Source organism: Contarinia nasturtii, unplaced genomic scaffold, assembly GCF_009176525.2.
Source record: "Contarinia nasturtii isolate CC-2019 unplaced genomic scaffold, AAFC_CNas_1.1 Cnas_scaffold_2229, whole genome shotgun sequence".
Lineage (NCBI taxonomy): Eukaryota > Metazoa > Arthropoda > Insecta > Diptera > Cecidomyiidae > Contarinia > Contarinia nasturtii.
Window position 1 is genome coordinate 442278 of NW_022199552.1, and position 25081 is coordinate 467358.

At 35.7% G+C, this 25081-nt stretch overlaps 1 protein-coding gene across 4 annotated transcripts in view; it reads right to left on the reverse strand.

Annotated features, from left to right (window-relative positions):
• Positions 1-24696, reverse strand: part of LOC116348077 — a 50843-nt gene extending 26147 nt beyond the window's left edge. For all 4 annotated transcript variants that reach the window (XM_031778939.1, XM_031778940.1, XM_031778941.1 and 1 more), the window contains exons 1-4: positions 24034-24696; positions 666-2624; positions 461-519; positions 139-299 (exon numbers count right to left, since the gene is read on the reverse strand). In XM_031778939.1, coding sequence (XP_031634799.1) covers positions 139-299; positions 461-519; positions 666-2604 — 2159 coding nt within the window. In that variant the 5' untranslated portion in view covers positions 2605-2624; positions 24034-24696. The remainder of the gene's footprint in view (positions 1-138; positions 300-460; positions 520-665; positions 2625-24033) is intronic.
• Between the last annotated feature and the right edge of the window lie 385 nt (positions 24697-25081).

Here is a 25081-nt window from a genome sequence, read left to right on the forward strand (position 1 = left end):
TCGCTTTGATATGCACCCGTTTTGAGTTCCGTTTCGATATGCGAGTAAACAGTAAGTTGTTTTTATTCTAGAGCGTTCAAATGAGGAAACTGAATATAAAATAGATTTTTCGAGTCTATGATTTATTTGGATACTTACTTGAATTCACGATCCCGATGCCAAACAGCCAATTGAATTCGAGACATTTCATTGCCACATAAATCAAATGTAAAACGATGATCGAAATATGGACGATGTGAATTACAATGGACAGCCGTTCGCTGAAATCCACTGTCTGTTGTGTCTGAGATAAGAGCGACCTGGTAATTGGAAAATTGTGACAAAACGGTTATGAATAATCAATGAAATTATGAAAAATGAATGAAAAAAATTTAAAAGACGAAAAAATTGCGAATTTACATTTGTTAATGAAAAGTGAAAAAAAAACGCCAAAGTAAAGAAAGTAATTTTAAAAACTCACTTTAACATATGCGTTGACTTGGCCACCATTTGAGCGGGATAAATCACGACATCGGATGACTGAAAGTTAAAATCAAAAATTATTTTTCTGAAACTCAAAAAATCGTCCGTCTTAAATGTGAAATAAAAATTCGGAAAAAATTTCCCGCATAAAATGAAAACATTTTTGTGCATATTTGGGATTCGATGCGATCATACCAACTCACCGTGAATATGAATTTTGTTGTTTTCAATGTGAATGGTCAACTCTAATGACCCACTAACAATGCCATTAGTTCGAATTGAGTTCGATAGATTCGATATGGATGCGATTGAATTTGTCGATGAGGCGGTCGATTTGCGTTTTTCCAATGAATCATCGGTGGTGGTAGAAGATCCACTGCCACTGGGCGATGAATCGGAGAAGGTAAGACATCGTCGAATGGCATTAACCGTTTCAATGTGTGTAGGTGTTGAGCTGGCTTGTAAATCGTTTGTATTAATGCACGGTGTGCTGTCAATGGACATTTTTGAGCCAATCGAAGTGATGCCACAATGCGGTTGTGGTGCATACGTAAGATTTACATCACTCGAATCAATGACCGGTGTATTCATGTTGGCCAATTCATCGACACTTTTCTTGAAAAAAGAGCTCATCACAAAATCACTGTCGGACGGTGTTTTCGGACTAACCAATTCCGATGTTTCGGTTTCTGGTTTTGGTGATTCATTTTGTTCCGTTGAAAAATCACCGTCAACACTCATTGCTTCCGATTTTTCTTTTTGTTGATCACATTTTGTATGTTTTCTTCGTACCGCTCGTTGTCGTTTCAAATAACAACTATTAATTGCCTTCTTTCCATTTTTCGACTCAACTTTTTCCACTTTCTTTCGTTTGATTTGTGTTGGTTCGGGTGTTCGAACTTCACGTTCGTTAACTGCGTTCGGTTCTTCTAAAATGATTGTACGTTCGCCAATCAATTTATCTGGCGATATTTGAAAATTATCACAAAATTTATTCAAATCACTGGCTGGATCTTCGGCCGGTGTGTATGTGGGTGAATCGGAACCCATTTGCATTAATGCCATATGAATTTTTCGCGGTGCCAAATTTCGAACAATGGACGGTCGTTCTTTGCGTGCACTTTCTAAAATTGCATCAATCATTTTATCCAATGCAGTATCGTCGAGTGCCGACGAACTAAGTGACGTTTCGGTCGATGGGATTTTTGATGCAATCAATTTGGTCGGTGTCATTGGTTTTTTCATTAAATTTGCATCGTTTGTAATGCATTCATTCTGATTTTTATTATTATCATTGTTATTATTATTGCCACTCTCCACGCCAACCAATTCAACTTCTTTCACAGTCGTTTTTTCGCTCTTTTTACCCACGGATGGAGCAGTGGATCGTTTCGAACCGAATTTCAATTTACTGAATCGTAATTCGGTGAGATGTGGTGTCATGCCACCGGGTGAGAATTTCAGTCGCTTTGATGCCGGCAATGGTTCCTGAAAATATCGCGGTTGATTGAAAAATGAGTCTGTGGTGACGGTGATGCTGTTCATTGGATTTGGTAGAATTGGTTGTGTGGCTCCGCACGGCGAATATTCCACATCAAATGTTGGCAACGTCGATGCGTACGGTGTCTGTTGTGCTAACATTACGGATGCAGGATTTGATGCTAGGGCTGATTCTTTGGGCGATGAACAAATGACCCGGTCAACTTTTGGTGAATCAGGCGGTGTTTTTGCTAACGGCCGTTTTCGGCTGGGTGTCATCGCATTTATCAGCGCTGATATTGAATTTGAATTGTGTTTTGGTGTGATATTTCGTACATCACGCAATGCATAATCTAATTTTGAACCAAATGCTATGACTGGAGTGCTGGTGATATTTTGACGAAATCCATTCGGATGAGGTGTTAATACTACTTGATTTTCTTTATCACGATTTTGAATTCGTTTACTAAGCTCAGATGAACCGAGCGATTTTCGTTGACGTTCACGATTCGCTGTTCGCGCTGGACGTGACAGATTACCTAATGAACGTCGCGCATGTAATCTCTGATTTGTATTCGGCTGGGGGGCCAAGAGTAGTGTAGATAATTTTGAACCTGCGTCACCAGAACCACCCGGTTCGGCACGTTTGGTCCACTTCAACATGTTGACTGAATCACGATGACCTGAAATTTGAAAGAAAACAGAGAAATCGGTTAGTTTTCGGTGGAAAACAGATGCATGTGAGAAAAAAGAATGCCTTTGTTTTGAAGAATGAACAGCTTTTTTTGGTGTAATGAAAAGAACTACAATGAATTACGTCAAAGAAGTGAAAATACTCTTTTTCAAAGAGATAATAACTGTAACTGTTTCTTTTTTTTAAAAATGACGTGAAAAATTGTTAACGGAAAAATTTAATGAATCCTTCGAAAGGAATGGATGAACAGAAGTTTGATTTCAAGAAAAGACATGAATCAAATGAAAAAAACATTTCATTGAAATCGATCTGAAATGGACAAAGAAAATTCTTTCTCAAATAATTCGGAGAACAAAAATTTGAATAAAAAAAAAAAAAACTTGTCACAAAAAATCCTTTGAATTCAGATTTTAAAAAACTGTAAATTGAAAACTTTTTTTATCATCAAAAAAATTCAAGTTGCGTTGAAAATTACTGTATTTCTTTTACAAAATTGAGAGTCACACCTCCAATTCACAATATAATAATTACCAAAACCACAAGAAAAGTCCAATAAACCAAAGAGAACGAAAGTTCAACATTTAAATCGAAATTGTGTTCGTTCTCATGATTCCTTGTATTAGCCGATATGAAAAGGAATATAATGTTGTAATAATTGCCCGTATTTATGATGCGTTCTTCCTTGTTCTTCAATTACGTAGCACAATTGATAGCTATCAGTATATTTCATACAATAAAACGCAGAGAATAAAACACTCCGTCTCTTTTGTTGATTCATGTGGTTTAGTATATGTATGTGTGTCTAGTTTGACAAGTCCTGCATGTGAATTGGAATTGTTCTCTGAGTCATGTGTATAATTACGCGATTCGCTTGAATTGCAGAGTGAACATTGATAGTAGATGTCTTTTTAACGATTTTTTTTTTCGGAGGAAACGACAATAGATAATCAAAATATTTGCTTCCTTTGTTCGACCAAGGAAGAAAAATCCAAAAACAAAAGGATCCTTTCTCTTCACATGACAATAAATGCGATTAAAATCGGATGATAACAGACGGACAAGAGCGATTGTGTCATGGAAAGGAGTTGCATGAGCAATTTATAATAATAATCGGTGGTGATTTCGTTCATTCCATGAATTTTTAAAAATGATGATGTTGTAAAAAAATTCACGATTTCACTTTAATTAGCGATCAAGACGTATTTTAACGAACTTCGTTCGATGTTTCAGTTCTTTTGTATTAAATGTTTTGGAATTCTTCAGTTTCGTGCTTCTTTTGAGTTTTTTTCATTCACCCTTGACAAAGAAGCGATTCGAGGGTGGAATCAAAACGCAATCGACAAAAGGGTTTCAAGAACCTGTTTCGTCTTGAAATTCGTTAGCTAAAACGGTTGTTGGAGTGAATTGAACTTTTGTCGCTAACTGCATTAGATTGTTAGACAGCAGGTGCAAACACTTCGTTTGTCTTGTTAGCTATCGCATTTGTCTTTGTGTTGGTGACTCTCTCTCTCGCTCTCTCATTCTTTATCTCTCTTGTTCACTCATTCTCTTTGCGTTTGTTATAGCACGCGTCTAATGTTATCGCACACACACTCAAGTGGAGCTGTGTTTTTCGAGAACATATGTTCCGTCGTTTAGTTTTGTTTTTATTTATGATTTAACATCTTGTTATTGCCGTTTTCGTTTCTTCTCCTTCAGCACATGATTGAGAATAAAGAAATGAACACGATTCAAGTATGTTTATTTTGGATTGGATGACTCGGCAGAAATTAGGTGATTTTGTGATTTTTTTCATCATTTTTTTAAAAATCGAATAAAAACTGCAATTTTCATCACTGGTCACCTGCATTTTAATACTTTGTCACAGTGGCACACAAATCAATATTTGTTCAAATAACAACAACAGCACCATTTTCTTAAATTTGGTCTGAAAGAATTGTTGTTCGGCCAACTGTTGTGACGTGCTCATTTAAAATTCACTTCAATGCTATGCAGCACTTTGCACTTGTTTTAAAAGCGCGCGCACATCATCTGTTCTTTCAATTTTAATGCTCACTGTCATCGATTTTGTTTAACAAATTTATTGGTTTTTAACACATTCTCTCTCCGCACATGGATGATTATGCACTTTTTTCTACAACTTAAGCGTGCTGAAGTAATTGCCAACCAATTTAACGGTCAAATTGAGACAATTGGCTTTTGCGCGAACGCATCCACAATGTTATAATTACAAGAAGTACAATTTTTATGCAAAGAAAAAAATTAATTAAATAGATCAAGCGCACCATATGCGGTGGCTTGTCATTTGAACTCATTTAATTGCATAAATGGTTTGGCCTTGAACATAATGAACAATTTCGCGAGTATTGGCAGTTTTTTTAACGGACAAATATCTCTTGCTATCGAACGCATCTGCATCTTCTAGTTTATGTAGACATTTATGAAATTTGACATGTTTTTTTTTTTAATTCTCTCTTGAAACATTATTTTTAAATAATTCAGTCAACGTTTTATGTCCTTTGTTCTTAAACTGGTCGATATGACCGTTAAAAATGTCAATTTTCCGTTGGAATTTTCTTCTTTCGATTTCATCGAAATTGTCTAACCGAAAGTGACTAGAATTCAATCAAGTTTGTTCCACACTTAATTTTGTATATCGATGCACATTTTTTCGATGCGTGAATGCATATAAATAATATTCGTTCCGTGATCCAAATCCACAGTTGGTCATTTGTCCATTTTCTTTCTTCGGTTGAACTGACACTGAAGAATTGCCCAAAAACCACGGTTCTTTCGCTCATTTCATAGATTCCGATATATCAAAACCGTATTTTCTCTAACGAATGAACGCGCCAAGGCTGGTGAAATATAAACACAACCTCACTATCCGTACATATGTGAGTGTCGTTGCATGCATCTTTGGTCGAGACTTAAAAAAAATATTCCATCCGAAATAAATCATCGGGATTTCCATTCATATCTATTGTTTGTCATTGTTTTGTTGTCCTTGTGAGCATTTTCGTCGCTGTTTTGGCCGTCTTTTCATCTCTCTTTCGATGGCAACGAGCAGGAAATTTATTGGCATTTCTTCGTTTCCCCGATATTTTTCTCTTTACGAAGAAAGAAATGAGCATTCGCAATCTCACACTAACATGATTATTTTTACATATTTATTGCATCCAGATTTTAAGATATCACTCTCTCTCTCTGTCTTTCTTTTATCTTTCGAAGAAAATATTTTGCACACGCTTAGAAGCAATATGTATTCGTTTTGGTCTTGATGCTATTGTTCGGATGACGAACAATGCAAAAAGGGAGATCAAAAGAAATCCAGAGAGAGAGAAAGAGAAAGAGAAAAATAACAACATAAAATAGGAAGAAAAGCATTATTTATTGAGTGTATGTGTTTGCGCACACCGTGACCTTTCCCTCTCTTTGAACTGGCCATTATTTGTTTGGTCAGTCGCATTCAAACGACACATTACATTATATACCATAATGGAAGAAGCAGTGTAGCAAATTATGCGGTGAAAATGGAATGCAACACGGGAGAAATCGAGAAAAAGAACGTGAAATGGACACTGAAGTAACGAAACCAGATCTACCAACGGTGATACGATAGACATGGACAATTTTTGATCATACGTAACGAAAGACAATTTATCGGAAGATGAAAATGCAACGAATATTGATAGATATTGAGAGATTAAATGCGAGGTTTGAGCAACGGAGTTTTTAAAAGCCAGAAAAGAGGGAGAGAACGGAAGAAAACTCAATTTCACTTTCACTCGAACATAAATACAATTTCGATCGAAAAATTAAAAAAAAAAAAAATCTTCGTCCATTAACACCGCGAATGAATAAAAATTCGCCTAAAACTAGGCAAACAATATCCTGTGCGTTCATAAAATCCTTGTATATGCTGGTTGTGTAGTGTGAATTGTGTAGCAATGTAAATGTGCACTTAGAATGGAATTTCAGCTGCTCGTTGGTTGGGCCTCTCTCTCTCTCTCTCTCTTTTTCTAAGTGAAATGGTTCTTTGGCGTAAGGTACATTTCGGTGTTCGATAACAGTGTGATCGCTAAAAGTGCCAGCGTATTGAGACTCCTCGTCTTTGAATTAAACATATATATACGTGAATGATGGTGGAAGAAGCAGCGAAAATATAGTGGATGAATTGCCAACCGTTTGCCGTACATATAAATGGGTATTAAGTGTATGTATCGGTATGAAGTGAGAGTGTATCAGTCACTTGGGTCGCAGCTGCTTATAACTATTTCGAAATTATTATTATTCTCTTCTCGCCAATTTTTTTTTCTCTCTTCCATTTGGTTTCCATGTTCATTTGCTTCAGACGCCAGTGTTTGCATAGAGAGAATATCTGACATTCTTTCGTGTGTCTGTGTGCGTTTGTGGTGTTGAGTTTTAATTCACTTCTATTTCACCTTTTGAATGAAAACTGCTGCATCTTGTGTCATGGGCATACACACAACAATCATTGCTTATTTATTTTCTTTCTATTCTTTCTTATATTTTTCGCCACATTTCACCAAAAACATTATTTTCTCTTCGGTTTTCGCATGTAAGAGTATCGCCGAAGATTATAAACGACGGTGCATTTGTTATAGTTTTCAGGGATGCGCGCAACTTTTCTACCTAAAATCGAACAGAAGGAACCGAAGTGTAAAAACGTCGAAAAAACGATACACTACCGAATACAATTTGTCATTAGGCACATAATAAATGATCTAGACCTTGAGATATTTTCAAGCGAAACAAATTTTGCGGTGCAAAATTCTCGGTTCTTGTTTGCGCAACAGATTCCGAAAATATGTAAACGTAGAAAGATAGAAGGAAGTAAGATGGAGAGAAAAAAAAATCAATTTCGATAGAAAAATTGATTTAGTTTCGGCATTAAAAATTGAGAGAAAAAGTGAGAGAATAAAAGGTACATTCCGCTATTTAACCATCGGATTTATTTTTTCTTTTTTCATTCATTTTCTCGAAGGGAGAAATTGCACATTATAACAAAAGAGACATGAAAAATTGGTGCAAATCTATGTTTCAGGGCCAGCGAACTCAAATATTTATCTTTTGCATTTACGGCATTCTTCTTTCACGTTGAAGGAAACATATCTTTTACGAACTGTTTTTTTTCCCGTGAAAACGGCACCGAAACTCGATTCGATGGATGTTGTGCCTGTATTTTTTTTTTCGTTTCTCTACTGAATGCGAACCGAAATCGTTTGATTTGAAGCAAAGAAATTCGTCGAAAAAGAACAATAAAACACGTTGGTTACGCCGAAAAATCTTTGTTTTACATTCAATATCTCACTCTTTGCTGGGTTAATTCGCGAGAGAGTCAAGCAATACCAAAAGTGTTAAAAATGAAAGTTGACTGAGTAAGAGAGAGAGAGAGAGAGAGAGAGAGAGAGAGAGAGAGAGAGAGAATAAGAAAATTGAGACTCAGAGAGAACAACAGAAAAAAGCGCCGAAATCCCAAACAATGCAAAACATTTTTTTTTTTTTTCATTATTTATTTGTCTCCATGCGATCCTTTTTCTCATTTCGGACATGGTAAAATGTAAATTTCATTGTATGTTCAGTTTTATGCGTTTTAAATTGGCATAAATACCTCGACAATGGTGGCTGTGTTTCGCACATTTCTGCACACGCACATGAAACCCATTCAGTCGACCGAAAGAACAGACAACAAATAGCATGTAAGAACCCTTTGAGACGCAACGCAGACTGATTTTGTGTGTGTATGTGTTATTTTTTTTCTGTACATACTAAAACGACCAGTCGCGTACGGATGCTTTATGGCAGGTAAAACATGTGTTCGACTGTGATTTGATTCAAATTCAGCGGTAAGACATCGACCGTTGCATATTTAATCGCTATTTAAATGAAGGTTCTTTCTCTAAAAAGAGCGAAAAAAGGGTAAGGTGATGACGTTGCTAAAGGGCCATTGAACGACCAACATGCACTGAGCCACACCGTTCGTATGAACATTTTGATGCTTTGACACTCATTCTCTCGTCAAAACGGAATATCATCGTTAATTTCTAATGACACATCCGTGAGTGCATCTAATCGATTTACATTCTCCTTTACATTTCAATGCCTTAATCGTTGACCGTCAACCGTCTAAGGAGATTCACATATACCAAACGGTTAATTAAAGGGCATATCTAATCGCGAGCAAAGCATTGCTTTGACATATCCGCATGACATCTGACGAACGTTTGATGTGTTTAATTTAATTTAATTTAATTTGATGAGAGTGTTTACCGCGTGTCTGCGTGTACATTATGGAATGAATAGAAGATGTAGACGATACAATTTCGGTGAGCTTATCATTATACGCTTCCGTGAACTTCTTTTCCTTCACAAGGGAAGTTGGCGGTTTATGACCATTTAAACTTCAAAAATGAACATTAAAATCAACAAATTATTGAATTTTTCAGCGAGAATTCGATGAAAATATGTCGAAATTCTTTACAATGTCATTCTTTAGTTCAACCAAAAAATCGTGCGGAGCTCGATTTCCGGTTTGAATTTTTGTTTTGTTTCATCCATTGGTGCACCGAAATGGTACCCGCTTTATTTTCATCATAAAAAACCGTTGCAAATCAAAATCCACGTGTAATTTGGCGAAAAAAAAAAAATTATTGTCCAAAAAATGTTGAACATGAGTGATCGTATTTGGTGATTGAATATTTTTTTATGAGCTGTGCAAGTCAAGAGGGTGCATCATGTGTGTTTCGTAAAAAAAAACATGTATGAAAAATGTCTGGCAGTTCCTTTGTTTTTATCGAATCCGAAAAGTCGTAAAAAACCGACGGAAATTCAATAAAAACAAAAAGAAACGACGATTCAAAACAAAAAAGGACGAGATGTGTGTTAAGAAAGGCGCATGTTACGTTAATTTGCCCGGGTATTATACTCTTTGTGTTGAATCATCAAAAGCAATGGCAAGACGGTGCATTTCAAATAATGTTCTTTCATATTACAAGAAAAACTACCGTTTCGTCCTCGCAAAGAACTCTCATTATTTGAGTAGCATATGCGGTATGAAAGAAACACACAAAAAAAACGTAAAACACCATTTAAATGGTATCCATTCAATTCAATTTGATCATTGGTACGTAGAAGAGATAGAGTCATTCGTCATCATTCCAGTTGGATGATTTTTTGTTGGTCATTGCTTTGGCCCGCAGTTTGTAATTAAATGATTAAAAAACATTGGGTGTTTGTTCTACTGAAATGAGCCACGATGCGCCATAATTAGGAGGCATACCAATGTCCAAAGATTACTTGCTTATGACACACTCGACTGAAAATTGAATTTCATTCCACGTTAATCCATTGAGTTATGTTGACCGATCATTCCAATTGAAACGATGGAATTAGCTCGACGATTTTTCAGCTGACGTCGATGTGGATCAAAAATTTCGGTAAATTGGGTGAGTGTTGTGACGCTATGTCCGCATGCGGTGTGTTAGCATGGTGCCCGGCTATTCTACATATATAATTATATCGGTCGCGGTAGTGTTTGTAAGATGTTCTCTCCAAACAAAAGGCAAAACGCTCTCTTCTAGTCGATAAAACACACCACCCGGCGTCTTCAAGTACACAAATCAAACACTTTACCCCGAAGCCATATCGATCGCAGCAAAAAAACCGTCAAGATTCATCACTTTGTTTTTTTTTATGTGAAGGAAAAAGAAAAATCACCGGGTGCATTCTGTGTTCATTTCGCCAAAGAGCACTCGTTAGTATGTTTTTCTCTTTCGTGTGTTGAATAAGATTTTAAGACGAAAATGAATGGAATATAAATTACTCAATTTTCGAACTCTTTCATTCATTTCATTCATTGCATTGGAATTCAACCGCTGATGCATGGCAAAGGTGTGAAAAGTCTTTAACTTGAACAAGAGATTGAATGAAATGAAGAAAAATCGAAATTTAATACATTTAAAACCCTTTTCTTTCGATTCGCCTCTTCGAATAAAGAAATATAATTGAATATATCGACAGAATCAATCAGCAAAATGGCATTTGGCGCACGGTTCAGTGCATCCAGAATCATATGCATATGCAAGGTTCACATGCACAACTGCAATACAAAAGCAGAAAGCTAATATTTTTTGCCACGCCATTTATCGGTATTTAAATTGAGTGTTCCTTTCCTTTCTCAACCATATAATAATCCTTTGGCGGATGTTTTTGTTGTTGTTTGTTCCATTGAAATGTTGTATTTTCCATTCGAATGGGGTTACTTTGAACTATATGTTTCTCGCTCTCTGTGTGTACTACATATCTAACGATTTTTTTTGCGCTCTCTACATTTGTCGACGTCGGCTTTTTATTCGGTTCGGAATTGAAAAAAAGGAAATAAAAAAAAAAGTTGCAAAAAAATTTGGCATAAACAACAGTTATTATGCAAATAAATGGTATTTTTCAAAATCGAAAATGCAAGAGTATTAAAATAGCTCGCAAGTTCAACTTTGAAAAAAAAAACGCACAGAGATCAATGCAGTTTTATATGCGTCGTATATAAAAAAAAGGTTGAATGCACGACAGTGGCAGCGGTGGTTTCAGTTCAAAAGCGGTAATTTTGCATAACAATCGTACGGCCATTCAATGCATTTCGCGTTTGATATCGAAATAGAGAGCGAGCGAGCAAGTAAAGGTAACAAATTAGCGTCGAACAGTTTATATGCATGTCAATTTGTAGGAGGGGTGATCATTCATCCCTGAAACAATGAACAGCACAAGTATGATGACTTTCAAACTTGATTCCTCGATAGAGGCGAATGAATGAAAATCGGGCGGCTTATAAAACGAAAACCCGCTGTTCATCGTAAATAAAAACAAAATGCAAACTAAGCCTTAAGCCAAATGCAAACACAAAATAATGAGATGTCATCTTTAGCAGCGGGGTGCGCGAGCGCACATTGTATCACAAACGTGCAGATTTTCACAAATCTGATTACGTTTGAATAGAGAGACAAATCAAAAAGCATTGTTTTGAACCGATGACAGTACTCGATATTTAATAAAAACAACAATGACCCGAAAAATGGATTGATTGGGATGAAAAATAATCCAAACAAAAAACAGAGTCAGCTAAACACCGTATCATTTGAAGTGAGTAAAACATTTAACGAAAGAGGAAAAAAATTTAAAACCGAAAATAAACCATTCCAGTGAAACTCATTTGAATAGAGAGTAAATACTTGACTGGTGGTGGATATATTGAACCTCATTGACTGACTTGAATAGTACATTAAACTGAATAAAATAAGTTTAAAACACATAAAACCCAGTACGACGATCAAAAGCAGCACTTTCGTTTTGTGTCTTACTACTCAATTGTATTGACGGTCAAATATGTTAGGTTGACGGCTTTGAAACCACCTGTATGCAAATTATTGCGCATTTTGTAACCTTATGAGAATGAATTTTTATGTCGGTATACTGGATGTGTGTGTGTGTGGGTTCAGACCATTGTTCGCCATCAAAAACCATATGGATTATTTGAATAAAAGACAGGAAGGACATAAAAGTGAGTCGATAAAAACTGTTTCCATGACCAACTGACAAAGTTTGATTGTTGCCATAGGCACTTTTTATTCGGTTTCGGAATCCAAAGAGACAATTTATGCAATCAAAATGTTGTCATTGTTGCTGTGTTGTGTGTGAGAAAAAGACAACCAGTTCGATAGACTACAATAGAAATAGATTTTAGATTCGTCGTTCTAATTTAGAGCAGAAAATTGGGCCAATCGATCACATTTTCGGGGCCGAGTTTGAATGAAGCTCATTAGATAGCATTCATATCGATCATATAAAAAAAGAGTTCGTTTGCCGACGCAACAACCAAATCGATCCCAAAATCTGCAAAGTATACATACAGTGTTGAAAGAGAGAGAGAGAGAGAGAGAGAGAGAGAGAGAGAGAGAGAGAGAAGAAGAAGAAGAAGACAACAAAGTCGAATGTTCTGAAGTCTCAAGTGATTTCCTTGTTTTTGTCGAACGAAAGACTCGAGCCGACTAGATATTGAACGGAACGGAAAAATGCCATCCGAATAATTGCATTTCGGTTTTGTGAAATATTGTAATTGTTCATTGTGTTCATCACACAATTAGAGATACAAAAACCGAATTGTATCCTTTTTTCCGTGAGATGATGACGACAATGATTTTTTTTTCTATTTTATACCTGACGACCGATATTGTGCAATGCAAAATGTAACTAAAAATTGTATCAGATTTTCAGGTAGCGTGCTCATCGAATTTAAAAGGATCGAAAAGGAGGAAGACGATTGTGTGTACGTGTTTTGAAAAAAGCACATCTGCTCCCGAAGGAACAGCATTAAGGCATATACATACATACACATTTGTCTTTTCCTGCTCACACCAACATATCGTTAGGCGCCTCGAAGAAGAAAGGCCGCGCTCCTTTTCTGCTTCTTCCATCATCAATTGCTATATATTTCGACTTTTAATTAATTTCATTCTTTCGTGTTTCGTTTCGATCGTATGTTGTTTTTATTCGTTGGGTTTGTGCAATGTTTTTCTCTCACTTTTCATATCTATTCTTTCACTTTCGTTTCGCACTCATAGTGTGTGTTGGCTGTTCGTGCACTCTTCTTAGTTTGCTTTCGGTATGTTTATGTTATAATGAATGTTGATCGAGCCCCGAAATCAGAGATGTTTTGCGTGTACTCTATTTTTCATCAATCCAACGTAGTAATTCCATTCATCGAACTGATGCGATTTTCGTTTCTTTTCCGAAACGGGCCACAACCAATTTTTGAATTATTGCCATCGATATATCACATCGCTTTTTCTTTCCATTTGCTCGACTTGAGATTGAATTAAAAGAAAGGTTCGTGTGTTTGCGAAGCCGATTTTGCAGAAAATAGATTTTTATCGACCTTCGAACTGGATTTTGTTCGCTTGAGAAACGGAATTTCTGCCAAACCCTAGACTACTTGAACCGGTCGAATCGCGATTTTTTTTTTGCAGCACCTTTTTTCGCATTAGATGTGCACAAAACGGTTTGACAAACGGATCGAGCAGTATAAAAACACCATTTGATTTCTGTTTGTACTTGTTTAACTGGTACGTAGCGACACATAAAAAAACGCTCAAGACGCTAACCGAAATTCGTGTCTTTGTTTGTTTGTCAATTGTTTTCGCCAAAATTTCGGCAGTTCAACACAGACAGTTTATTTAACCTCCATGAACTGAATGATTAAGCATTCATAACGTCTGTGCGCAAAATAATTGTTATGCAAAAGACACTTTTTCAGCAATGTATCATTTTCAATGCCGGAAAATGTGTCGTGGCAATTTTTTTTTCGCATAGACACTTGAAATGACAGTGACGCACCCCATTTTGCCGAACCGAAAATATTCACAGTAGAGAAGAAAAAAAAAACAATTAAAAAAAACTTTTGCCGGCATAGAAAATTATATCATTTTTATTTGCACAAAGGAACACTTTTGCATAAACAAACAATAACACAACAGCCAAATGGCACAACAAATAGAAAAAAAGCCTACAGAGAGAAAATATGATCATCTGAATCAATATTTGCACATTTTTTTTATTTACAGAAACGAACTCTCGATTTTATTTTCATTTCCAATTGATGAATGTGTGTTTCAAACAGATATCTCTTTTGTGTGTGATCGAGATTTGGTATAAAGATTAAATAGAATAAACAGAGGCTTAGTTATTTGCTTTCGTCGCACAGAAAAAATTTCATTCTCATGCATCCGTTCTTTTTTTCAGTTTTTTCACACTTTTAAAAGTTTTTTTTTTCGATTTCATTTGATTTTACACGCTCAATTATGCATCGTTTAGTTCATGAAAATTGTCACCGAATTCAGCGCAATAACCTTGTTAGGAGAAAAAAACGTTCGACAATGACATCGGGAAAACGATTTTCAGCAGTAAATTGTTCTAAATTCGACAATTTAATTTATTTGGTTCCGCTTTCAGTGCGATTTTCTTTTCCATATAGAGAATAACAAATGACTCAACACTTTTATGCTGCAACGCAAGAGATTGAGTCCTGTCAATCGGTTCCGTCATGTTAACTGCATGTGGAAAGGGATAGGTTTTTCGATTGTTCCCACGTTTCATTAGATGAAGAGAGAGAGAGAGAGAGAGAGAGAGAGAGAGAGAGAGAGAGTCGAAATGAGGAGAATAAAGAGTAAAAAAAGGCGAAAGAACCAACAAACATTAATGATGCAATCCCGGAAAAAGTGATTTTCTGTTGTTTTTGCGTGCTGAGGCGTGTAACATGTATACATTCGTCACAAATAATTTCATCAAAATGCAATGGAACGTCGAGCGTAAAATAAGAATTGTTTGCGGTTGATAATTTGTGGATTTGGGCAGTTTTTTTCGACAGCATTTTTTTTCTCGTCACGAAAAGAAGAGAATACTATTTATTTAAACGCTAAATCACGAATTGAAAATTGTGGTTTTCGATATCATGCGGAATGAAATGTAAACAGTGAAAGAGGCAAAAAAAATGCCGAAAAAATAATATGGATGCAAAGAGAAAAGAGGCGGAAAATAAATATCGAAATGAAAACAATGCCCTGAGTTTGGTAAATTTATGAATACGTAATTTGAGTGGTATCATCATCGATGAGAATAGGGAGAGAGAGATCCATCGTCGAAAAAATTCCATTTGAAAAAACATTCTTTTAACACCAAATACAAAGCGGCAACTGAGTTTGAGATTCAAAATATGTAGAAAGAAAAAAAAACTCATTATGTTGATCCCGATAGCAATCATGCTCGGCGCTCATCACCTGGGGAATGCTTTGTGCGTGTGCTAATATGCGTAAATTGCTCAAGTATTACCAAGTTTATTGTGTGGTGCTAAACTACTCATTACGGAGTTTGTACAAAAAACATGGTTTTTTGGATCAGACATAAAAAAAGGCACTGTTTAGATAAACGGTTTTTTGGTTGTTGGAAATCTCTTGTCGACTTTTGAAACTTAAATCTTTTCGGCAAACCACATTTTAATTGTGAAAAACATTAATTGAAAAAGTGTGTTTATTTACACGAGAATTGAATCAAATTGAATTCGGCAAACCTCACCTAGATGGCACTTACGCAAAAATTTCACTGAAATGTGATTTCAAATTTGAAAATTATACGTTACATCGTCGAATCAAGTTGTTATTATTTTCATTCTTCGTGTGTCTTGAGATGTTTTGCCGAACTCTATGTGACCTGTGCATACATATCGAGTGAAAGAGGTAGATGGAATTGATTCGTTGTTGAGGACCCTATTTTTTTTTCGTTGATCAAGCCGATTTTCGAGCTGAGTTTGTCGTCGGTTACTTGATTTTACCTTTAATTTGCATTCACTTACAGGACCTTTTCTGGGCAAACCGAAATAATATGTAAATAGCAATTGACGAAGGGAATACAGTATTTTTTTGAGTGACATGATCCGAGGAATTAGATTGTTACCGTTTTTTTAGATTCTATTCTTTTGCGCATATGAAAATGCTCATTTTGTTTCGAATGTATGTGTGCGATTGGTTTAGATTTAGTCTATTTCGTCGCCTTGATGCCATTGTCTTGCTAAACGAATTTTGATGCATACAGACGAATCAAAATATCGGACCCTTTTTTTTCGATTTCTGGTAGGTAGAAAAATAGATATAGATAGACTCAAACCCAGCATCATCGAGTATATTCAGTCTGGACGAGAATTTTCACCAAAAAATCAGACGGATTTCAATGCAATTAGATCGACAAGTCGAACCGAATGCCTGTTACAGTTCCTGTTCTCACGCTACGGAAAATTACAGTGCCACACACACAGTGTGCATACACGATTTGCATATACACATTTTCCATCTCACTTACACCAACCAGCAAAATGAGTCTCCAAACCAACGCTGATCAATGGCAACTCTCGTTTTATTACAGATTTCATCGGGATGCGCTGTGGGCCGTTTCTGTTGTACTCGGTAACTCAATACTGTTTACATACAAACAGAATAGATATCAAATTCAACCATCACCTTTGAAGAGAGTTTGACATGCCCGAATCTAGCAATGATTATAGTGAACCGAGTATATGGAAATTGTTATGAAGCTTTATATATGGATTATTTTAATGAAAATTAATCGAATCAATTGTGTTGAACATAACCGATAACTAAACCAGACATTCATCTTCAAAACAACGTCTGTGAAAAGATGACAAAAAAGGAGGATGAAACACTCATTTCCTTCAACAAAAATTTACATTTTCTGAACCCTTATGATGATTTACTCATTAATTCTCTAATTCTGTTTAATTCAAACACGTAATTTATCGAAAGAGAGAGAAAGTTTACTTGCGACTTAGAAAAAGGAGAAAAAACGACTTTTTTTTAAAATGTAAAATCAAATAATCTCTATTAAATTTTCAAAAAAAAAAAAAAATCAAACCCGTTTTTTTGCCTTAAAAATCGAAATTTACAAAATCGTCATCGATTTTCCCCCTTAATCATTACGATTATCCATCAAGCGTAATCGCCTATGTAATATGCATGATTCGATTAAATCCATGTGTCGATAAAAATCAAGTCGTTAAAAGTAAAATTCGAAAAATGAGTATTTAATAGTTGAAGTGGCCACTTGATGTAAAAGCGGTGTCGCGTCATAAAGTAAACACGAAACCGCACACGGTGTGATCGATGTAATCAACCTCGGCTATTGGTAATAATCGTTGTGTAAATATTGCTTTTGGTTCCGGAACAAACCGAAGAAATGCTATAAAAAAGAGAAGAAAGCATATATACCGTGGCCAATTTGAAAACGGCCTCATAAAATTCGGTCTTTCGTATTTGACCCTTATTTAAGTGGAATTCGTTGTCAATATATGAACTTTCTATAACTGTTAATACAGTCGTCATAATATCGGTCGACCCGTATGTCGCGTATTGATCTCTGTTGCACTCTCTCTCATTTGATCTCGGGCCATAATATGCAAATGGGTCCGAGACGCTCGCTCAGTTGTTTTCAGTGAAATAAACCATAAAAACGGCAATAACAATAATTCAACAAGGCATAAAAGAAACTGAGTAAGACAGTGAGGCGGCCAGGGCGAAAGCGAGAGTGAGAAAAGGCAGTGCGCGACAAAGCACTCGAAGGAACCTCGCGAACATAAAACGGTAAATTGCGCCAAAGACTAAGAAGTCAATGGTGCGCGAGACATGCACTCACACAGAGAAAAGGCAAAATCAATTGCTTGTAAGAGACCGGGACGAGAAACAATTGCATTTATGCATATAGAAAATATGAAATATGAAAATGTATGTATTTGTTCAGTGTGTGTGTTCGACCCTTATTTGTCGCGCGATATATCGAAACCATCGCGCGTTTTGTTTTTATTTCGTTGCCATTGAAATTATGGGTTTTTGTTTGTTGCATGCCAAAGAAAATGCACTTTTTTTTGTTTCCTTCAAGAGTATTCGGGATGTTGACCTATAATTTCAACGATTTGTTTGCTATGCCATTAAACACCAAAAGGTGTGTGAGTTGTTTTTTTTTTGTTTTTCATGTGTTTACACTGGTTAAGCCTTTTCATTCAAGCAGGCATGCCACAGACTTTGCATTCAATGCAATTTTCGGGCAAATTAAGACTCACCAAAGTCTTTTGAAATTTTTTACGCTTCGAATGGCTCGGATTGCATGCAATTAGGTTGCATTTGGTTTTTTTTGTCGGTGAAGAAAAACAACGAGTCAATTAATTCAGTCAGGAGGGAATTTGGCTGATTTTTTTTTTTTAAATCTTGCCATTGTTCTATTGAAATTTGGAAATTTGTGCGTTTGCATTCAGTGGACGAGATTTGCTTTAACACTTGACCGATTTCGTGTGTCACTAACGGTCACTTTTGCGTTGGTTGGTCGTTCATCATTCATAAATTCGGTTGCATCATAAAGTCGCCCAAAAGAATCAAAAAATTCAGTTAATTTAAAACTTGATTTAGTTGAAAATGTGAAAATCATTCAAGTTCAAATTCACTCAATTGCGAAAATTGGTGAAGAGAAAAAAAAGTCATCCCATCGTCATTCAAAATGTCGACAGAGTCGCCGAAGTGAAAGTCTTTCATCACCACGCACTCCACGAAGGGAGTAAATCAGTGAAATGGCACGAAAAAAATGTTGTCACATTTCAATCAAAAGTATCGAGTTTTCTTGTTCAAATAACAAACAATAATCGTCAAACAATAAGTGCATTCACAGTTGCTTGGGCATATGAACGACGGCTGAGCTAAATGAATAAAAAAAAACCGATGCGATTAAAACGATGAAAAACAAACAAGAGTCGACTTTGAAGTATCGCATACGAGAAAATAGCAAACGAGACATAGAACCGGGTGAGTGAGCGATTTTTTTATTCAACTGCAAAATTGAATGAAAAGTGACAGCAACAAGGTAAAAGCAGTCAAAAAAACGGAATACAGGACAACAGTGTATTGTTGTAGGGCAATGATGTGCGATTTCGAAATCTAGTTGACGACGGCCCTGTCACTCGTCTGTCAACTTCGAAATGATGAAACAATTTTCAAATGTGTTATCATGGTGTACGAACCAGGAGTTATACACATCAAATTCGACAGAGTAGCCAATGCAATAGCATGCTAAATCCGTTGTACACATTAAACTTTGACCCTTTGCCGTTAGCGACATCACTGTGTAACACAGATTCATTCAACCAGTGAATGCAATTTAGATGTCATTTTTATCGTTTAACTCGCCCGAAAAAACAAAACCGAGAAAAATGTCGATTGAATTCAGCGCGAACAGCGGAAAGAACAGAAGCGATTGCGTGTGCACGCATTACCACAATGAGGAATTTATTCAAATGCATTTTTCGATTTTTAATATATTCATGTTCGCATCCGAAGAAAAGGTAGTCAATGCTATTTATTTAAATCAACATGATTAATTCTGCAACATTTAACATGATTTCTTGCCAACATTAGCACGGCATTAATGTTAACTTTTGAACGAAAGGACTGTTCGTGTTTTTTTTTCACAATTTATGACGCGCATTCTTCGGTGTACTTCATGCAATTTGAAAATGGCTGTTAACATTACTTGAATTGCCAAGTGTTTAGAAAATCATAATTTGTGCGTGCAGCTGTTTTGTGAAGAAAAAAATTCCCGTTTTTTTTATTGAAATCCCCGTTAAAATCGAGTGTTCAGGCACGCGTGTGTGGTAAAGGCTATAACGAAAAATGGCTCTAATAAAATAATTGGCCAGCATATATTTTTTTTTATTATCAAATTTATCATGTCATGACAATATTTCGACAGATTGATGCCGAATTTTTGGCGAAAAAATATTTTTTGTTGTCATTTTCCCCCGATTTCGTCAAAAAACGGCACAATGACAAAAAAATCACTAATAAAATTATAATAACGAAAGATGTAATCAACCAATTTCAAACGAACAGGAAAAACTGACGATTGAATGGAATTGAGTGAGAGTGAGAGTGCAACAACAATTGAAGTTTTATGCTGGCCGGAGTGTGTGTGTGTGGTAATAGTAGTGGAAATAGGAAATAAGGGGTCATAAACATCCATATGTACGTCCTCATCGTTGCTTAATGAATGTTGTTGCAGTTGTTCTTCGTCATACATGTTTGATTGAAAGCATATGTTTCATTTCTAAACACAAAAAAACACAAAATTTAATGATTTTGTCTGGTTTTCTCAATGAAAATTGTAAATAAAAAAGTCCTGTTCGGTATGGCACACAAAACCTGTGCCCAAAATTTAGAGTCACAAAAACTAGTCAACATTAACAGTTTGCTCGGAGATTGTTATCACGTTTTTTTATTCTGTTGGTGGTGTTCTTCGATGTAATTATCGATATACGGCTATGGTCAAACGGGTGAAACCACATTATGCCGTTACGAAAAAAAAACAGCAATGATTGTGTAAATTGAATCAACTCTCTCGTTCGCTTAACTCAATTAAATGGACGTGTGTGTGTGTTCGTGTTCGAGAGAGTGAGAGAGAAATGAGTAAAAAAATGTGCAAAGTCAGCACTTTGATTAGCTGGGGTGTGAAAGACATTTTAATTACAATAGTTAAAAACCACAATCATAAAAGGGATAGAACCAGTTGCGCAAAAATTGAAAGGTGTTTGAAAAATGAAAGAAGAAAAAAAAACTGGACAGAAATTACATGATTTTCAATATAACGCGTGAAAAATGATAATGCCACTAATGATCAAATCAAAACCACAAAGAGAACGCGCTTTCAATTCTCTGTTGTCGAAATTACGGTAATTTTACTTTTCACGAAACACAAAAGACACTTGAAAGTGCTTTGAATCGAAAAAGAGCGGGAGGGTAGAAAAAAGCAGAGCAAACAAAATCTCTAAACCAATTGATTGTTATTTAATACACAAAATAGGGCAACTTATTGTCACCATCGACCAAACGCCAGTTGTCGTATCATATTTCTCGGCCATTGTCGTTGTCGATTCGCTTTAATGAATTTATTAGCTGCGACATTATTTATTGCCACTAAGTCTATTGTGCGAGCGTATGTGTGTGGACGCGCAATGCAAATGCGATAACTACTACATTAACGAGGTGAAAAGGTCGCATCATGCACCACGTGCATATGTAACACCAACCGTTTTTGCTAATGGTGGTCCAATGCAAAACTCTAGGCCTATTGTTTGTTTCCATAAAATTGCAAATCCGATTTTTTACTTTCCAAAATGACCACTCATGCTCATTAAATTTAGATCAGGGACCCGCGCTCGCCTCTATTAATTCCATGAAAAACCGTTTGTCCATCCACTATCGATGATGGTATAATGATTTGTTTGAGATTTTCACCAAAAATCCACTCACAATTTATAATTAGCATCGTTATTGTGTATATCGACTATTTTTGATATGTTTTGACACATTCGGCTTTTGTGCAATCGAATAGCCAACTGTGTTTGAATGACGCCCCATTTTTGTTTGGAAAATGAATTCAAATGATGAGCTGGCGGAAAATCGCCATTGTATTATTTTATTATTTAGAATTTTTCGTCTAGACTGTTTATTGTTGAATGATCTTTAAACTTTTTTTTTCTCTATTTAACCTTCGATTGGTACGAAATGAAGTTTTATTCTATAATGGCGTTAATTTTAATCAGAAAAATTTACAACCAAAATTGAACGATCATTTTTTTTATTAATTCCAAATGTTTGAAATTGAATCTTCTTCCATGGGTCTTTGGACTTATATCGTTTTACCACAGACAGGTGGTGAATTAGAAATTCTATTTACATTTTTCTTGGTTGAAACAAAGAAGCGGGTGCGAGTGTTTAGTAAAGGCCAAGAAACTATTGGTGCATTTGCAATTATTCCATTCAAGGGAATTTCACTTCCACCTTCAATGCGACAGAAATTGAAAAACGTTTGACAAAGTTAAATATTGGTTGTTGTGATACAATGTCGTTCGGCTCAAAACCGCAGCCCGCACATTAATTTATGATTGTGATACATACGTGGTGAAGACGTTCAAAACCGCGTTCGATGTCGCATGAAAGTGAAACAAAAAAAAAAATTTCTTCAAAAAAAAAAAAAAAAAATATTTGAACCATTGCAGCTGCATGCTGGTAAACTTAAAGAACACGTTTTCTTTCCATTCCAAAAAATTCAAATGAACTCCTTCTGAATATATATCAAATGATTACGCTTCACCTTTTTTTGAGGATTTTGTTTTTTTTTTTTCGATCCCGAATTCATTCTTATTTTTATAACAAAAATTTAAAAGAAAATGTAGTTCGACTATTGTTAAAGGAAAAAAACACGATATCGATCGTATTTTATTCTAGCTGTCTTTTATGTTTTTGACAATTGTAAAATATTTCGAATGACTCTTGCAAGTATGAGACAAAGTTCAAAAATAGAAAAGATTCTATGTAATAAACATTTTAAAAGTTAATAAACATTAAAATCCTTGAAAATTCGTGACCGTTAGTAAATTTAAGTTCGAAATCATTTAAAATTGCATGGAGTTCAAAATGTTCGCCTTTATGAAGAACATTATAGTGTTCTTTATGGAAAATTCATAAATCTACTTGGTAGTCTTTGAATTTATCTATGCCGATTGAAAATGTGAACCATGGTTGTTGGAATTTTTATTGATTCACGGGCAATGATCATCAGCTATTGATTTTCCACTGGGTCATAAAACAAACACGAAACGAATGATTTTTGGGGCGCGTAACAGATGAGAGATCGATCGTAAAAATCGGCACGTTAGATTATGAACAAAAGTCAATTCGATTTGGTTCATTGCATTGAATGTTAAGAGCCGATACAGTGAGGTCAGTACATATATACGCGGATATCGATAGTCATTAGCGTGAGGGGCGATTTTTATTGGCTGCAAATTCTTCCAAAGACCTTTTCGTTAAACGAAAAGAAAGACGAAAAAATGATTTTTATGATCGAAAATCAATCGAAAGGACTTGATGATCGGTCTTTTGTTTGTTCAGAGTGTTGTTCATCTGGTGGTTGTTGTTGTACACGCACATACATCTATTTTATGTTTCTATTCTTTACATTCTGACGGGCTTTTATTACGTTTAATTATATTGTTATTCAAGCATTTCGAAATGGTGGAACGTATTTAAAGCGAATAAACGAAGAGTACCCGTGTGCATTTGCGAAAAAAATGTGTCCGATTCGGTTTGAGTGTGTATGTGCACCAGTGTTGTCGACATTGTTGTTATTATTTATATATTTTTTCTGAAAGCAAAATCGATTGTGAGTGTACCTCCATCGATTAAGTGAATGGAAGTAAACACAAAAGGCATCGGGAGTTAACAATTGACAGAAAAACATGATGGTACTTTGAAGAGAGAGAAAGAAGGAACGCGCGCGACACAATCGATCTCACTGATGAACATAAAATCCAGACAAGCAGAGTGGTCAGCATATTTTTTTTTTTTTTAATTGGTTCATGCTTGCGAATAATACTGCATACACTTATCGCAATTTAACAAATAAGCGGAAGGTTGATTGAGACGAAGGGTAAGAGAGGTGCTCGACATGCTTTTTTATGCTTGCCATTTTGCGTGCTCGAAGTCAATGAGCTCGAAGTAGTTCTTATCACATTTTTTTTATTTTTGCTGCGGTTCCGCCACACTACTTCCGCTCCAACACACAACACATACAATCCGGTAAAAAGAACACATTCACTATATTTTATATTCATTTCAGTTCGAGGTTATTTTGCAACAAAAAGAAAACTTTACAGAGCATGCGTAAAATCATTCACAAATATCTTATTATTAAGATCAAAACTAACCGATGTCTGTACTTACTTTAGCAGATGAAGCTGACAAATGGCTGATGAGATATGATTTTTGGATCCAATTCTATTCTCCGATGATGTCGAAAGTCAAATTAATCCCATAATAAATGCAATTGGGGAATTTCACTTTTAATGTTTTTCAAAGCTTCACTTTAGTTTCTTTGGATTTTCTCCAGGGAATGTTTTTTTTTTTTATTTTATCCGTTTGTTCAATTGTTCCGTTTGATCGAAATAGATTAATTAAAACTGTCTTTTTCTTCAACTTTTCACAATATTTCCAATCTTTTCAATATTCTCGTCCTTTGATGTATTCCCAAGCGAACTTTTTTTTATTCTTTTTTTTGCACAAAAACTATCACCAACTCTTTGTAAGATAGATTCCAACTTTTGTTGCACAAGTCTCTATAAAATCCATTGAAAAAATATCGATAATAATCCAAAAGTGATATGTTGGTAATTCACACTACACTTTTCTGGGTTCCTTTTTGTTCGTTCACTTTTTTACTTGAAAAACTTTGTAACGTCTCTTTTAACATACACTGTATTTCTTCACTGGATGTGTGTGTTAACCTTTTTCAAAAATTGCGCGTGTACTAACGTTGAAAAAAAATGTTTTAGAGACCGAGCGACACAAAAAGTACGTCCGTTCTCGTCGATAGACTTTTCTCATATGATCGTTGGTAGTGATGTGTTTGCCGTCTATAACACGGGTGACTGTTGTATGTTTCCCTTCCTCGGCATTTTCGTCGTCATCGTTGTCGTTGCGGAACGCTGTTCTGTTGCTGCCGTTACAGAACAAGAATTATATGTACGCAGTGCAAAGGCTCAAGCCAGGCATACACATACACACACACGCACACTATCGAAAACGCAACGACAACGGCAGCAATACGTCTACCAAGGTAGTAATGCACCCTTGTTGCACATCGCATTCGAAAGTAAAATGCGAAAGGCGATTCGCATATTCAAGAGGGTATCAACAGAGATGGTTCTTGTTTTATCTGTTGCTTTCTTTAGCTATATGTATGCACGAAGACGACCAACGGCGACGATGACGA